The 17968-nt window shown below is 31.6% G+C and overlaps 1 protein-coding gene and 1 pseudogene across 4 annotated transcripts in view; both read left to right on the top strand.

Annotated features, from left to right (window-relative positions):
• The window catches only part of LOC116851097 (alpha-tocopherol transfer protein-like), a 7187-nt gene extending 434 nt beyond the window's left edge, over window positions 1-6753 (top strand). Inside the window, exons 2-5 of one of the 4 annotated variants that reach the window (XM_032830157.1) lie at window positions 809-1082; window positions 5424-5744; window positions 5840-6203; window positions 6276-6753. In XM_032830157.1, coding sequence (XP_032686048.1) covers window positions 817-1082; window positions 5424-5744; window positions 5840-6203; window positions 6276-6533 — 1209 coding nt within the window. In that variant the 5' untranslated portion in view covers window positions 809-816 and the 3' untranslated portion in view covers window positions 6534-6753. Of the gene's footprint in view, window positions 1-786; window positions 1083-4852; window positions 5290-5423; window positions 5745-5839; window positions 6204-6275 lie in introns of those variants that run through there. The other 3 variants (XM_032830156.1, XM_032830158.1, XM_032830159.1) reach the window with 3 other exon arrangements.
• A 544-nt stretch (window positions 6754-7297) lies between these two features.
• Window positions 7298-14945, top strand: LOC116851076 (annotated as a pseudogene).
• Window positions 14946-17968: the final 3023 nt, after the last annotated feature.

Here is a 17968-nt window from a genome sequence, read left to right as displayed (position 1 = left end):
ATATATATATATATATATATATATATATATATATATATATATATCGGTGCCTGCGTTCTAAAAATTTAATTGCACGACAATAAAGGATCCGAATCGAAGCGTTTAACACACTTCTGCGAATGTCGCTGTCAACAACAATGTTGCATACTCACAAGTGAATTTCAAATTTAGTTAACTCTACTTTTTTTTCTTCTAATGCAGCTAGTCACCTGACACGCATATAGGGTGGTCCATTTAAATCGAATTTTAAATATTTTTGATGATACGGAAAAATGTCTTCGCTAGAAGGACATTATTTTGAACATCTCCTTAACTAAATTTTTTGTCAGAATGAAGTATAAAATATCTCGTAAACTATTGATTTTTCGACAATTATACTTCTTAGTATTTTTATACATAAAATATATAAAAGAATCATATTTATAAAAAAATTATAATAATATTAATAAAAAATCATAATTTCATTTAAAAAAGTGAAGGTGACATTTTTAGCGCCTCCACTTAGAAAAAAAAACAACGTGACCGAAATGTGTCTCACACTTCCACTTTTATCTGAATTATTTTTCCGTATCATCAAAAATAAAAATATTTAAAGTGTTTGATTTAAGTGGATCACCTTGTATGTATGTGACACGTGTACTTACATACTCACATGTTCTACTTAAGCGCTTCATATAGATTTGTAATTTAGGTTAATTCTTATGTAATCATCGTTTTTATTATCGTTTTATATCCTTTCAAAAAGATAAATGTTATATTAAACGACTGTTACCCAATCGAGAACAGATTTGGAATATTATGTCTACAGACGCGAGAATGTCCTATGAAAAGGAAAAGAAGAAAAATCCCGAGCTAAAGGATTCTGATGTGCAGATCCTGAAGGAATGGTGCGCGAAGCAACCGCATCTGCCAAAGATCTCGGACTTCCAGTACGCGTTGTTCCTGCACAGCAATTACTATCGTATGGAACCCACGAAGACCACCATCGAAGCATATTACACATCCAGAACTCATCTGCCGGAGTTCTTCTGCGATAGAGATCCGCTCGGAACAAAAACGTTGCGAGAGGCGTTCAAAGTCACGTAAGGTTCTTCAAACAAGTTTTAATTACAGCATAATGTAATACATACGTACGAACACGTGTGTTTGTTTTTTATACAACATGATGTTGAAATATCGATCGTAAATATCTGCCGAGTCAGAACTATTATACATGCTGATTCAAGGTTGATTAGACGTCGATGAGAGTTGAATCAATATTGATTCAACGGCTTATCGGTCATTTCGATGTCAAATCAATTTTGAATCAATGTTATGGTTCTGACTGGGTGACAACAGAATGTTGCGACGGTTTGCCAAAACAAAAATTTGTGTTGCATCGTATTAAAGAAGTAAACAATTAATTGTCACTGCACTTTGGGATGTGTTATTATTGAAAATACACGCTCTTAATCTCTGATGTTAAGAGAGATTCGACTATAATATCAAGTTACATAGCACATAATAAATTTTACATGATTTTTCAATTTCCTCTCCTTAAGAGAGGTCAGCGTTAATAAGAATGAATTCTGTTCCGTTAAAGTGTTAATTCTGTTATGTCTCAACTCGATCGCAAGTTAATAAACACTTGAACTATCTGGCAAAGGGCACAGGTAATAATGAAGATGCGAACGAAGGAGGAATACACGATTTATTATGGGAGACTAATAGATTACGAAGCTTCGCACTACAACTTCAATGACTGCATGAAATACTTCCACATGGTTTTTGATTTGTGCCTGTACAAGGAGGGCACCTCCAAAGGCCACGTGGTCATCATTGACATGGATAAAGTCACTTTTGGCCATGCCGCCCGCCTTAATCCATTGCAAATAAAGAAGTATCTCTATTACCTCCAAGAAGCTATACCACTTAGACTCATGGGTATGCACTTTATCAACACCAACGCGGTTATGGATATCATTTTGGCGATGATGAAACCATTTATGAAGAAGGAATTGATGGACGTGGTGAGAATATAGATGTATTTATATCCAAAATTCGCGGGGGATTTGCAAACAATTCGTTCGACTTTAAACGAATTTTTTCTCATGAAAGTATCATTTGGAACTTGTTCGCCGAAAACTTGAGAACGACACTTTTGCCAAAGAATCTGAATTCCCGACGAAATCATTGTATTATTTTGTGTATTACTGCCAAAATTTTTTCAATATCTACAAGATATCTCGTATAAATTTCCTCGATATTTCCAGTTGCATATTCATACCACAAACGATACACTAGCGAAGTTCGTACCGTTGGAAGCGCTTCCGTGCGATTGCGGAGGAAAAAGTAAACCGATAAAAGAACAGCAGATGGAAGAACTGAAAAATATAGAAAACCATCGTGAGTGGTTTTTGAAAGACGAGGCCACGGCTCGTGTGAATGAGGCCATGAGAATAGGCGAGAGCAAATCGGCAACGGATCTCTTCGGGGTCGAAGGAAGTTTCAAGAAACTCGAAATCGATTGACTTTGTCCGATCTCTTCACAGAGTGCTATCAATAATAGATTCGAAAATATTGTTTGAAATCTATTTAATATAAAATTCTGGTTTTCAACACATACACATATAATTTATATTACACAATATATATGTAATTCAATAAACAAAAGCTTGGTGTTTATTTAACGTTATAGTGTTTAAAAACGTTTATTTAACGTTACAAATTGACGAAAACACAAAATGCAGCGAAAATCCGAGATTTATGATTCATTTATTGCACAATCATTCGACAATCTTTTTTTGCGAGAACATACACGAAGTGTCACGTTTTACACAAACTTAGTAAACCCAGTAAATATCAACGTCATTACATCAATGTTATAATTTCCCAACGTAACATACGCGTTATGTTGCACTTACATATTAATGAACGAGAAATTATAGTATTGATGTTATGTTAATAATAGATGATGTTTATGACGGAGAAATATACGAATGTACTGTAGTAAATTCAAGGTAGGAATTATTTATTCATATTATTCATTATTATATATTATTATATATGATTACGCAACTGAGTTTAATATGTATTTAACAAAAAAAATTGGTTAAGAACATGACAAACACATGAATTTTCAATGTCATATCGTATTATGAATACGTAAGTAAAATAATAGTTGCTACATGTAAGCTACATGTTATATAAGTGAGACATTATATCCTTGAACTTTAAACTTCCTTATTATCTCATGACACTGCTAAATCCAATGACACTATAAAAACAGAAGAGAGAATACGATTGTACAGACTTTGGCAGACGATCAACGGTAAAACAACATAATGGAGAGGATAAAAATGGGATGTATATGACATTTAAATATGACATGTTATCCGAAATATGAAAATTGATGAATACACCAAAGACTTTGATAGATAAATAATAAGGAATGTGAACAAAATAAATAGAACTATTGAACAACTAAGAATAAAATATAGCTATGATGGAAAAACGGCCGAAAGAATAGAATTTAAAATTACAAATGTAAACGACATTTGAAGGACTACTTAGAGGCAATCCACTTTGAAACCTGTAGAATGTTGTGATTCAAGGTCTAATAAACGGAAGAGAGCAAAGATGATAATAGTAACGATCCAAGTCCTTGAAGAGCGTCAGCGAACTGAAAAATAAGAAAAAGTCTACCGAAAGCGGTTTATGGGGACAAACTCGTGAGAGCCTAAAGGAAAGGCACGGAAGAAAGAGGGGGCAGAGAGAGAGAGAGGGGGGGGGGAAAGGAAAGTTTATACTAAATCAGACATAACACAATGACGTCATTTTGTTAAAAGCAATTTTTGTTTGTAATTTAGAATAACATCCCTTAGATAAATATAGCACCTCAAAAAGAATTAAAGTAACGTGTCTAGAAGGAAAAAGAAAGAACTAAATATAAAAAAATATAGATAATACAATTGTTTGCGATAATGCGACGATAGCAAGTTGATATGATATAGTATAACACGAGCACTCGAAAGATAGAGAATTTTAATAAATCGTCTCTCCCGTCATTGTGATTTATATTTATCGAAATCCATCAAATCGGTTGCAGTATCTCGTGGAGTGCTTCAAGGGAAACATTGAAGTGAAACTAATTTTTTTTCCTAGGTATTTTCCTATGTCAATTAAACATAATTTGTATAGATCCAACTACTGATGTCACCGGCAAGATGGCATCTTTTGATATTCTAGCATATTCATGCATTACTATCCGAACACACCACAATTACAATGCTTCACAACAATATTTTTGAAAAATTAAGCAAGTTAAACGTCGATAACTACGTATTTGCATACTTTGTAAAGAAAATACATTAATCCAATAATGTATTGTTGAGATGATTTCTTGTGCGATCTTGCATCTATTATCATTGACGTAATGTATAAAAAACTTATTAATTTAATTCTCATCGATAATTGCACGCCTTGAACATTAGTCTCGCGCAACCTTTCGTAGTAGTCACTGCAACGACCTGCAGCTTTCTCGACGTTTCCAGCGCTCCAACATTCTTCTGTAGAAATCAGTACTCAAGCGATTGATTTCGTGTGCGGTAACGATATTTTGTGCTGCGTCGAATATGTGAGATGTTTACAAGATAAATTCACATGTGTAAGAAAGCCTTTGAGAAATATTGTCAAATACAATGTGATTTTTTCTTTAAATAAAACTAATATTTAAATTCTCGAAGGAATCAGCAGTTACATACACTAAATTTGTGGAGAAAGTGAACTGGAACTTATATACTGAACAGCAGTTGTGGAGAAAGCTACGTGAAACTGTTTACGTAAGAGAAATTAATAATGATAAAGTTAATCATAGAACGAGTGATTCTAGGATCACATAACTTACAACTTAACAATTACAAATAACAATTAAAAATTGTATTGTTGATTCTTATACAATTAAAAACTGAAAGAGGGAGAGAGAAACGCGTGAATCGGTTAAACTAGAATATTCCATACAGTTACAATGATTTACGAAAAAATAAGTATACATGTAAGCTATCGGTGTTTAATCTTGCTTGAACTTATGTTCAATTGTAATTTTTGAAGAGTATTAATCGCGATAACAGCAGAGACGATTGATATAGTTGTATATTTTTTTTGTTATTTGTGTTATCATATCAACTTGTTGTTGCATTATCATTAATAATCGTGTTTTTCACCTTCTGAAAAAGATATGGACAAATATCGCATAATAAAATACAGTAAACACGGTTCACTGATTAAATTCCCAGGTATTTTTGAGCCAAGGTAAACCACAATGATAACGACATTTTTCCACACGTAGATATCCGTATTATTTTCCTTTCTTATTTCTCTGTGTCTATGACACGTGTCTATAATACGTGCCTGTGGCTAAAAAAATAAGTTGTTTAAATTTATAGGGAAACAAATTTAAATTCTGCAACGATGACGGAACACGTGATGCCGGTTCAATATGTCGGCGTGGAGGAGGAGTGTAAACGGAATCCGGAGCTGAAGGTATCGGATCTACAGATGTTGAAGGATTGGATGGACAAGCAGCCGCATCTGCCGGATATACCCATATTTTATCTCATCATATTTCTGCACTGCAATTACTATCGCATAGAGCCAACCAAAACTACGATAGAGAATTTTTTCACCGTGAGGACGCACATGCCAGAAGTGTTCTCGAACAGGGATCCAGTCGCGTGGAAGGAACTGCGTAAAACCTTTACCGTTATGTGGGTTATTTTATTCAGTTGTTGACCGAGAGAACCGGTCGTCATATTGAAAAATTCCGGTCGAAATATAACGAGACACTCCTTCCCGTTAATAGGACAATGTTGCCGTTGAAGGAAAGAACCAAGGAGGATTACATAATGACGTTCGGCAAGTTTCTGAATCCAAGTCCGAATCAATTCAACTTCAATGAGTGTCTCAAGTACCTCTTTATGACATGCGAAGTGCAAAATGTGATAGAAGGTACCAGCTGCGGTCTGGTCATTATTCTCGACGCGACGGGCTTCACCTTAGGCCATATTGCCCGCATGAACCTGATGAGTCTGAAGAAGATCATGTTCTTCATACAAGAGGCTGCTCCGGTTAGGTTAAAGGCCATCCATGTGTTAAACGCCATACCTGCTGCGGAAACGTTGCTGAATATGGTCAAACCTTTCGTGAAAGCGGAACTGTTGAGCTTTGTAAGTCACAACGACGCGCTAATATTCCTCTGTCTATTCAAACAGGTTTAAACATGACCTTTTTATTTCTAGATATATTTCCATCCGAATATAGAGAGCGCGAGAAAACATATCCCCGTTGAGGCCTTACCGAATGAAATTGGTGGGCAAGCAGGACCTATCAAGGATTTGATTAATAAGCATATTAAATTACTTGAGGAGTTTCGGGCATGGTTTCTACACGATGAGAGAGTCGAACGGGTGAACGAATCCCTGCGAGTTAGCAAATTCCAAGGCGGCGATGGCTTATTCGGCATGGATGGTAGCTTCAAAAAGCTCGAGATAGATTAGTCGGCACGAAGTGACACATGCCGTTTGATGCCGTTTTTTAACAGACTATTCACGCAAATTTTACGATGATCTGCATGAAGACTAAGTTAGGAAAAAAGACTATGTTAGCTAGACTCAATTATGTTTTTGTAATGTAAATATTAATTTAGCCACGCGGTTAGCATGCGTGTATATAAAACTATGTTATTACCAATAATAATTGTTACATAAATAAGCCATACTCCGACGGTGCTTCTTATTAACCTTGTACGTTGGAACTTAATTAAATTTAATTAAATATTTTCTCGCGATTGTTTGTGCTGTAAAGATACGCCACTAACCTTGGCGCCCACTTGGCGGATCGCGTAATGCCCGCAGAAGTTGCACGCAGAAGTTATCGCAACACATAATTTTACGCACGCCACTCGAATTACAATTGGTTTATAACATAGATCAGGTTCTCGTGCGCTTGGAGTAAAAAAGTATGTCCAACAGTGTCCGTCGGTTATCTGTATTGCGTGCGCGAAACGGCCTTCCTAACTTCGACTAGAAAAAAAATCAAAAAAAAAAGAAAGAAAAGTCGCGTTAGAAACTCGAACAAGAGAGAGATTCGAACAAAATATTTCTTAATAAGGTAATTATATTAATATTTAATGTTGAATAATAATCGAATCGCGTTGATTCTTAAATGTATAAGTAGTCAGAACCTGACGATAAATGTAATATGAGAAATTTGACTAATATTGACAAATTAATTGATAGACTTTAATGCAAAAAAAGAGCAGGAATAACACGAATCAAATTGCTAATCTTGCAACGCGACTTTATCTTATTCTAAATTAGTTAAAGATTACAGTCTGTCTTAAATAAGAGGCTTTTTTTCTTTAACATATAAAAAAACATGTTTGAATAGGTATTTTTATGATACTTGATAGCTCACTTATCACTAAAAAATAAACGATTAAATAATTGTTATGCAACTTACAATATTGTAAGCTTTAAGTTTTTTTTTTATCAACTAGTATTCTATACGTTTTTTCTACATAAAGCAAAAAATCCAAACCTTATAGGTGCCTGAAATTCATTAAAAACTTTTTCTGCTAGTTGCGCCATTTCTTACTAATTACGTCTTTTCACCTATTTTCTTTTAAAAGTCAAACTTGTCAATATGTGTGAATATTTTTAAAAAGGAAAAAATTGACCATACTTGAGATCTCGAATGATTGCGAAAAACCTCCGTGCTATCTATATTTTTTATCATGCATGATCTTTTTATCTTCATTTTTTACAAAACATACTTCATGTAAGTTATTGTGAATTATTTTTGCATAACTATAGCCAAATTATCTAATCTTTAATTGATAGAGAAATCGCTAAATACATCAAAATCGAAGACAAATGTAATTCACAGTAAGCCAAGAATGTTTAACAAATTAATTGCATTTGTTTTAGGTTCGCATTTTGTGTCTCTTCTTCTTTAACTTGATAAAAGTAAAAGAAAGATGAAAGAAAGGTCAAAATTTTGGAAGTGTGGAAAATTGGAATTCTCCTAACATATCTTCATCGCACATACATTTCGCAAAATATATATCTTTCCTATAAAAACGACAAGTCGTTTTTGTAGAAAATAATGACTGGCAATTCGATTCGGCATTTATTATTTGTAGCGTTATATTTCGCGAAATGTTTCCTACAAAACGACAAGTCGTTTTTGTAGGAAAGATTCGCCTGATAATTATAATAATTAAACTTTGAACAGTGACTACACGGTGACATAAAATAACGTACAAATGACACGTGTTCACAGAAAAGTACGCTACAACACGAAGAGGACGTTTCGATCATGTTGAAAATTGTCACATTGGAAGAAGAGATGAGGAAGAATCCTGAATTGAAGCTGTCAGACATACAATCACTGAGAGAGTGGTGCGAAAAACAACCACATTTGCCAAAGATCGATAATGTCTTGCTCGCAATGTGCCTTCATAGCAATTATTATCGAATGGAATCGGCGAAGAACACCATCGAAAATTATTATACGACCAGGACACACGTTCCAGAATTCTTTTGTAATCGAGATCCGCTAGGAGAGAAGGGTCTGCGACAAGCCTTCAAAATTACGTGAGAGTCGTACAACTATTGATATTAGTGGCATGATTTTTGTATATGTTCATGCAAATACAATGGCCAGTATAACACTTTCATATTTCTTAATGATTAAAAGCATTTCAGTTTTTAATAGTCACTTATATATTAGAGAAATTAATGTATTTATTTAGTTTATTATGTATTTATTAGTTTGCCATTATTTAGACATCATACCAGCATAATAATTAATCTCATCTCGAACGATTGCGAAAAATCTCAGGGCTTATATTCTTGAAAATTTTGCGTATACGTAAGTTCCTTTGCGCAGGTATAATCATGTCACAAAATAGCTGCGCAATGAAACTTACGTATACGCAAAAATGTCAAGAATACGGCCCAGTGCTGTCTATATTTTTTAAATCATGCATGACATTTTTATCTTCATTTTTTACAAAATATACTTCATGTGAGTTGTGAATTATTTTTGCGTAACTACAGTTAAATTATCTAATTTTTAATGGATAGAGAAATCGCTCATGAGCTTATACCATCGTGAATATAAGGTCCTATCAGAATTTTCCTGCGACACACATGTTTTTATAGTAGTGAAAGAGTTAAAAAGTTTTAATATATGTAAAATATACGTTTTAACATAAAGAAGATGGAACAAAGAAAGTCCGAAAATATATATTAGTGATAAATTGCGAATGTTTTTTCAAGAGCGTGATCGTAAATGCTTACAATATTCACGCTGTTACAGTTTGCTACGTCGCGAGATGTTTTTTAATAATAAATTTATTTGATCGTAAAAGGGCTACTCTCCCTTTAAATGGTGCAACGAAGGAAGGCTACAAAATTATGTATGGTGCATTTCTGGATACCGATACTTCTCGCTTTGTCTACAACGATAACATTAAGTATTTCTTAATGGTGCTCGACCTGTGGATCTTAACAGAGGGTACGAATAATGGATACATCTATTTTGCCGATACTAGTGGGCTGTCTTTCGGTCATCTAGCGCGAATAAATCCAATGGAACTGAAGAAATACTTATATTACATCCAAGAGGCGGCGCCGATACGCTTGAAGGGAATCCATTTCATAAACGCACCACCTGCCATGGAAATACTTATGACTATGATGAAGCCTTTTATGAAAAAGGAGATGATAGAAATGGTGAATATCTACGACCGTGACGATCAAACTCGACTTTCATCGAGATCAATTTTAATTATTTTTAGAACGATAACTATTAGTGATAGTTAGATGGTATTTTCAAGAAAGAATTCCTCTTTTAATAATGCACAACTTGAATAATGTTTTTTGTTCTTTGCTCTTGCGACACAAAAGCTCTTCTCCAAAAGATCTAACAAAATCTAGCGCTATTTAGAAATTTCTTTTTAATATTTGTTTACAACACAGTTTACAGATGAGCCTACAATTTGTCTTACAAAATAGTACTATATACAATAATTTCGACAAGTGCAATACCTTATACAATGCAGAACTGCGAGTAATTAATTACTTTCTTAATTAATTATCGAATTTAATTGACGATTAATATAAGCCTATTCAATTAAAAATATTTTAATTAATCATTAACTTCAAGAAATCTAATTAAAAATTATTTAATTAACGATTGATTTGAAGGAATTTAATTAAAAACTGTTGAATTAACGATTAAAACGAGCAAAAGTAATTAAAGATTATTCGATTAACGATTGAACATAGTCAATGTAATTAAGGGTTATTTAATTGACAATTGTCCCTGTACATTGCTTATATCAATTGTCAATTAAATAACCTTTAATTACACTGACTATGTTCAATCGTTTATCGAATAATCTTTAATTACTTCGCTCGTTTTAATCGTTAATTCAACAGTTTTTAATTAAATTTCTTTAAATCAATCGTTAATTGAATGGTTTTTAATTATATTTCTTGAAGTCAGTGGTTAATTAAAATATTTTTAATTGAATAGGCTTATATTAATCGTCGATTAATTAAATTAGAAATTATTTACACAAATCAATAATTAAATTAAGGCAAATTTAATTAATATTTTTACAACTCTGATACAATGCATATACAAGAAAATATAACTTACGATAATCATTGTGTGCTTTTATTTTCACGAATAAACATGGCAACTTTCGCGTGTCCACTCGTCCACCCATGGCAAAAACTTTGCAATTTATAATATAAAACTTTGAAATCGCGAATTATATCGATATCGATTCTCATTCCCGTATTTCACTTACATGTTTCTCTCTTTTTTGATTTACTTAGATACGTTTTCACTCGTCGTTGGAAAGCGCATCTAAATACGTTCCGGTGGACGAGCTGCCGAATGAAGTGGGCGGGAAGGCAGGTTCTGTGTATGATCTGACCGAGATTCAAGTAAAGAAGATTGAAAAGTATCGCGAGTGGTTTCTGATGGACGAGGCAAACGGGCGTGTGAACGAAGCGAAACGACTCGGCAAGAGCAAATCGGCGAGCGACTTATTTGGCGTGGAAGGCAGTTTTAAGAAACTCGAAATAGACTAACGTGGACTTATTAATATATAGCATGCAATTAAAACTATTTAATTCGTAATGTTGTAACTTCATAAAAATAAGTTAGTTTCTTAGTAACGGTAACGAGTTACTTTTTAAAATTAGTAACGCGTTACTCTTTTTGAAGTAACATTTCCAACTCTGATAAGTTTATATATTTATATATTGTTATGCCCGCGTCTTCCTAAGTAAAACAAACAGTCAAAATAATATCAATCTAACGTTACATGATATCAATTTGACCAAAAATTAATCAAATTTATGTTATTTTTTGGTAAAAACGATATAAGATTGATATTATTTTGATTATCTGTTTTACTTGGGTTTGCATGCCAGATCGATGTCGACATCGATATGCGGAAAACGCAACAATCAATTTTTCCTAGTTAGTCATTACCCGTCTAGCATTACTCAGAAAAGGCATTAACAAGAAGTCTTACGTAAAAAAACAGCACTCGATTTAAAAGTAAGATGACACAGTGTTTCTCATACTGATTATATAAAATGTCTCACAAACTGATTACATAAAATGTCTCATAATAAATTATTCGTTTAGTAAGTTATTAATATCAAGCATAATTACAAAGAAAAGCACTGAAATAATCCACTGAGCAATAATCTTCCTCGATATTGCCTCTGAAAAAATCGATTCTAATGACTGACCTGACTTACAAATCTGTAATTTATACATATAAAATAGAATGTTTGTCTGTGTGTTCCCTATAAACTCCTAAATCCTTTAAGGGTTTGCAGAAACTTAGTAGAGATCTCTCGAGAAAACCCTGGAACTAACATAGATATTTAAAAACTTTAAGTAAACTACAAAGAAAATCGCCATATAATTGTGATATTTATAATCAGGATAATAATCCAAAGAGTGCTATAAAGCGTCTTTGAGAAAAAAAACCAAAATAAAAATGGTCTAAATTATTTGAATGAACATTCGTTTATAAAATATAATAAATGTTTCAATTTTTTAAAAAAACTATAAACCCCTTATTCTAATAAAAATTATATTTAAAGAGTAATAATTTCTAAAGTATCATGGTGTCCGAATATTAATGCGAGTAACTGTATGTAAAAATATAACTGAAGATGCCACGCGTGATATTTCATATACAAAATCAAATAAAAATTTGAATAAGTACAAATCAAAAAAAGCAAGTATAACATTTTGTAATTTAACGAGGAACAAAATGCTCGTCTATGTTATATCATGTTTTTATAGTTAAATGTAAATATGTCTACCTTCATTAGATAATTATTTTTACTTTATATCAATAACTTTATCGCTCTTTGTTCCTTACCAATAGGACAACGTTGCTAATTCGAATGCTTTTACTGAAAATCCTCTGAAGTCACACAACGCGCAATAAAATCAAAATTATTTAAGATCTAAAAATTAATATAAATATATTTTTTTCTGTATCTGTATCTGAACGAGCTAAAGAGATAAACTTGCTTAAACAAAATGTAACTTTCGATACAAAATGTAAACAAAAAAGAAACACAGATAGATTTAACAAAGCAATCACGCAATTACATTTTCATAAGAAGAATTAACGAAATTAAATATATATATATATATATATATATATATATATATATATATATATATATATATATATATATATACCAGCTTTTCCAAATACGAATTATAGAAAATGTCTACTAAAAAGAGAGTGAGAGAGACAGAGACAGACAGAGAAAAAGAGAGAAAAAGAGCGCGCACATAATGTTACATAATCAATTATGAATACTTTTGTATAAAATATATATATCCATTAGATATACATGCGTAAGATACATATGAAAAAATAAGGTTAAAATATGCTCACCACAAGAGTGGGGAAGATCAGTGGTCAAGATCTTTTTTACGAAAAGCTTGCAGTAACGAACAGTGTGTCATAAACGTTGCAGCGAGACGCTACATAAAGATTAGATACAGCGAATCGCGTTATCTAGGAAGCTATATATAGAAAGCAAAATTGTCACTAATCGAATAAAATCATTCGCATTGTTATCATACAATTTGACAAACAGTGTAAATTCTATTAAGAATTTAATAAATAAATAGAGACAATAAATGAGATAGATTAATATTGTGTTTGTAAAGTGACAGAGAAACTTATAGAAAATACGATCTTTAAGTGTGATGTCTCTCATAAAGTGTATTACTCTCGAAGAAGAACTAAAGAAAAATCCAGAACTTAAATTGTCAGATATACAAATTCTAAGGGATTGGTGTGAGAAACAACCACATCTGCCGAAAATCCAGGACGTGGAGCTCGCCATATTTCTACACAGTAATTATTATCATATAGAGCCGACGAAGAGCACAATCGAAAATTACTACACTTATAGAACTCACATACCGGAACTATTCTCCAACAGAGATATACGGAAAGTGAAACAACTGCGAGATGCTTTTAAAGTCACGTAAGCATAAAGTTTTTCGATACTGACAGCTAAACATATACTTACAACTTGAACATGTACTTATACGATTTATTATACGTAAATATTTGTCTTATAGTCTAATAGTCTACATAGTCACGTCACAAATTTCATCTATAAAATTTCAATAATTCTAATTTTGAAAAATTATAACATTTAGAAATTATATAGTCTAATATACTTAGAAATATATTTAGAATAATATAATAAAAATTCGTGTATAAGAAGTTTCTATAAGTAATTTTACTCTTGGTAAAACAGGGCCGTACTTCCACTAGAGCTTACGACAAAAGAAGGATATATCATAGTGATATCACGGCTTGTCGATGTGGATCCATCGCATTACTTCTTCAATGAAGCGACAAATGCTAATCTCATGGTGTTCGAGGAATTTCTTTGGACTCGTGGATCAGTATCAGGAAATATCCTTGTCAGTGATGCCACGGGCCTCACAATGGCACATATGTGGCGTTCAAACTTAGCATTAATGAAGAAATTCATGCACTATTTCCAAGATGCCATGCCAATGCGTCTGAAGCAGATCCACGTAATAAATACAACGCCAGTTATGAAAATAATGTATAACATAATGAAACCTTTCGTAAGCGAGAAACTGAAAAATCTGGTAAAATTACTTTAAATTTTAACAAATCTTTCATCGTCAACAAAATTATTATTCTAGCGATTCGTTGCTTCTCGTAGGAAGGAAAGGAGCACGCGATATAACATATATAAGAAATTTAGGTCATAACGTTAGAAAAGATTGCAACAATATCATACTACGTTATATACGTTTACTTATTAAAGTCTTCCAAAAATTCTTTAATAAAAAAATGTAGTACTGAGTGATATTTCTTTGCAGATATACTTTCACACGTCATTGGAAAGTGCAAAAATGTATTTTCCGATAGAAGCATTACCAAATGAACTTGGTGGAAAAGCAGGTCCCATACAAGAATTAATGGACATACAATTAAAGAAGATAGAGGACTTTTGCGAATGGTTTGTGGAGGACGAAAAGAACAATCGGGTAAACGAGTCGCTGCGAATCGGCAAAAGCAAGACATCTGTTTGACGTGGACGGTAGTTTCAAAACAATATAATTTGATTGAGTCTATTTTATAATATATATAATGTTACAAGAATTTATAAACATTAAGGTATTAAGTCATTCAGTAATAATAAGTCATTCAGTAATAGTAAGTCATTCATATTATAACACCATTACGTATTAAGAAACGTATAAAATATAATTTTAATTATATCTAAAAAAATAATTATACAATTAATGGAGTGGCAATAATATGAAATAAAGGATGCATGAATTTTGAATTACATTATTTTTTATCATATATTTAATAATTTTATCATAACATGAATTTTTTACAAGTAATGAAAATCGACGTGACAATAAATATTTAAAATAATAAATAATAAGTCTAAAATATTAGAATCAGAATATGTAATATGTAAAATGTTCAAGATATGTAGATGTAGATATTCAAGAATGCTTTAAACAATATAATGGCTATTGTGTAATCATTACAAAAGATTGACCACAACTTTCTATAAAATACGAATAACATTTTGTGACAAATGCAATGCGTTATTCTATCAGTGCAAATTGTACTTTATTTCCCGTAGTCCTGTTTATAATTGTGACTATCAATTAAATCGATTAATTTCTAAGCAGGACAATTTTTAATATAATCTTCCACACAATATACGTTGTATTTCATATAATTAAAGATTATAATTTTATGAATGATCATAACTTTCCAAAATTTTGGCAAAACTTATTTATCGACATAGTCGATTATAAAAAATATTAAATTTTTATTATTATTTCTTTTGGAATTTGATAGCCATTACTTTAATTAACGCCGCGTTTCTTAGATAAATGTATCGAATATTTTAACAAGACATGCGTGACAAAATGATAGCGTATTAGAGAAATGAAATGTATGAAATGTATGAAATGTATAAAATGTATGAAAATAAATATAAATATTTCACAAAATACAACATTTTTTGTTGGTTCCCAATTCTCATACGGTATATTTTGTATCCGTAAAGCCCGACGTGCAGGACTTATCATTATCTTTACATTATCGATGTATTTATCTAAGAAACGCAGCGTTGACTTAATTAAAGTGACGGCTATTAAATTCCGGGAGTAATAATAATAAAAATTTAAAATTTTTTATGCTCGACTATGTTTTCAAATAAGCCTCGCCAAAATATTTGAAAGATTATGATCGACTGGACTTGGTTTAATCGATTCGGAGTCGATTAATGACGTCACAAGACTCTACTAGCCAATCACAAAATGTTCGACTAATGAATTTGGGTTTAATTAGAGAATCTATAATAAGAATCTGGACATAAGGAGATCCAAGTAAAATCATGCAAGAGAAAGGAGGATGTTCTTTCTTTATCTTATTCTTTAACCTAGCATTTATTGACACTCACCCAATCCACCCAATTGTTTGTTTGGATGACGAGTAATAAGAAAACATTCGAAGAATTGTAAAAATGGGTGAATGTGCGACAACATTTCTGTTAGAATAAGGAGTTTATAGTTTTTCAAAAAATTAAAACACTCATTATGGTTGTCAGAAACATAAATTTTATTTATATAATTTATACAGTTTGAATATTTTAAACAAAAAATAAAATTATTCTTAATTTTATTACAGCAAAAGTATTCAGACGCTAATAAAATATAATAATATAAATCTGTACATTAACAAAATAATAATAATTTTAGTATTTTGTTGCGTAAGCTTTTTGTTTAATAACATGTTGCAAACGTTTGGACATATTAGAAATAATTTTTGTTAAGTAATCAGATGTAATACGTTTCCATTCTTCTAATCGTAATTTTAGTTCTTCTTTCGATCTTATAGATGTAGTTCGAATGTTACGATCCAATAAATCCCATAAATTCTCTCTTGGATTTAAATCTGGTGATTGTGGTGAAAGATGTAATACAATTAAATAATTATGTAATAAATATTCTTGTACTATTCGTGATTTATGTTTCGGATCATTATCTTGATAAAATTTGAAACTGTTTCATATATTCATATCTAGCACTTTTTATTAAATTGTCTCTTTGGGAATACTTAAATACTTATTTTTATCCAGAATTCCGTCAATAAAAACTAATTCGCCCACTCCTGAAGTTGATATGCAACCCCACACCATTAAATTCCCGCCACCGCGTTTCATTGTTGGTCTTAAATTTTTTATTTTTAGTTCTTCGTTTGTTTTATGTCATACCATTTTCCGTTCATCAGATCCAAAAATATTAAATTTGCTCTCATCAGCGAATATTACATCATTCCACCATTCTTGTTGTTTAGAAATAAACTCCTTAGCGAAAATTAATCTTTTCTTATGATTTATCTCATTTATGAATGGCTACTTACGAGCAATTCTACATCTTGCATCTTATTTTCAGCGTCTGAAAATGGGCGTAGGGAACATAATTCCACCTCAAAAATGCAAATGACGCATTGAACCAACGTGAAAACCGGTCTCGGCCAAAAAGTATGGCGTGGCCGCTCTCAGGCCTCTCTCTACATAAAATATACTTAGTGTCCGAATACTTTTGCGGTAACAAAATTAAGCATAATTCTATTTGTTGTTTAATATAATATGTTTTCCAAATTATATCAATGTTATAAATAAAATTTATGTTTCTGACAACTATAATGAATGTTTTAATTTTTTAAAAATTATAAACTCCTTATTCTAATAAAAACTATGTTTAAAGAGTAATAATTTTTAAAGTATCATGATTCCAAATATTAATGCAAGTAACTGTATGTGAAAATATAACTGAAGATGCCATGCGTGATATTTCATATGCAAAATCAAATAAAAATTTGAATAAGTACAAATCAAATAAAGTAAGTATAACATTCTGTAATTTAACGAGGAACAAAAAGCTCATCTATGTTATATCATGTTTTTATAGTTAAATGTAAATATGTCTACCTTCATTAAATAATTATTTTTACTTTATATCAATAACTTTATCGCTCTTTGTTCCTCACCAATAGGACAACGTTGCTAATTCGAATGCTTTTACTGAAAATCCTCTGAAATCACACAACGCGCAATAAAATCAAAATTATCTAAGATCTAAAAATTAATATAAATATATTTTTTCTGTATCTGTATCTAAACGAGCTGAAGAGATAAATTTGCTCCCAATACGAAAAGAAACACAAAGATAGATTTAACAAAGCAACCTCGCAATTATATTTTTCTAAGAAGAATTAACGAAATTAAATATATATAAATATATATAAATATATATAAATATATATATATATATATATATA

Source organism: Odontomachus brunneus, unplaced genomic scaffold, assembly GCF_010583005.1.
Source record: "Odontomachus brunneus isolate Ranch 3 - 2012 unplaced genomic scaffold, Obru_v1 Obru_scaffold_165, whole genome shotgun sequence".
In the NCBI taxonomy this organism is placed as follows: domain Eukaryota; kingdom Metazoa; phylum Arthropoda; class Insecta; order Hymenoptera; family Formicidae; genus Odontomachus; species Odontomachus brunneus.
This window is presented reverse-complemented; position numbering and strand designations above follow the sequence as displayed.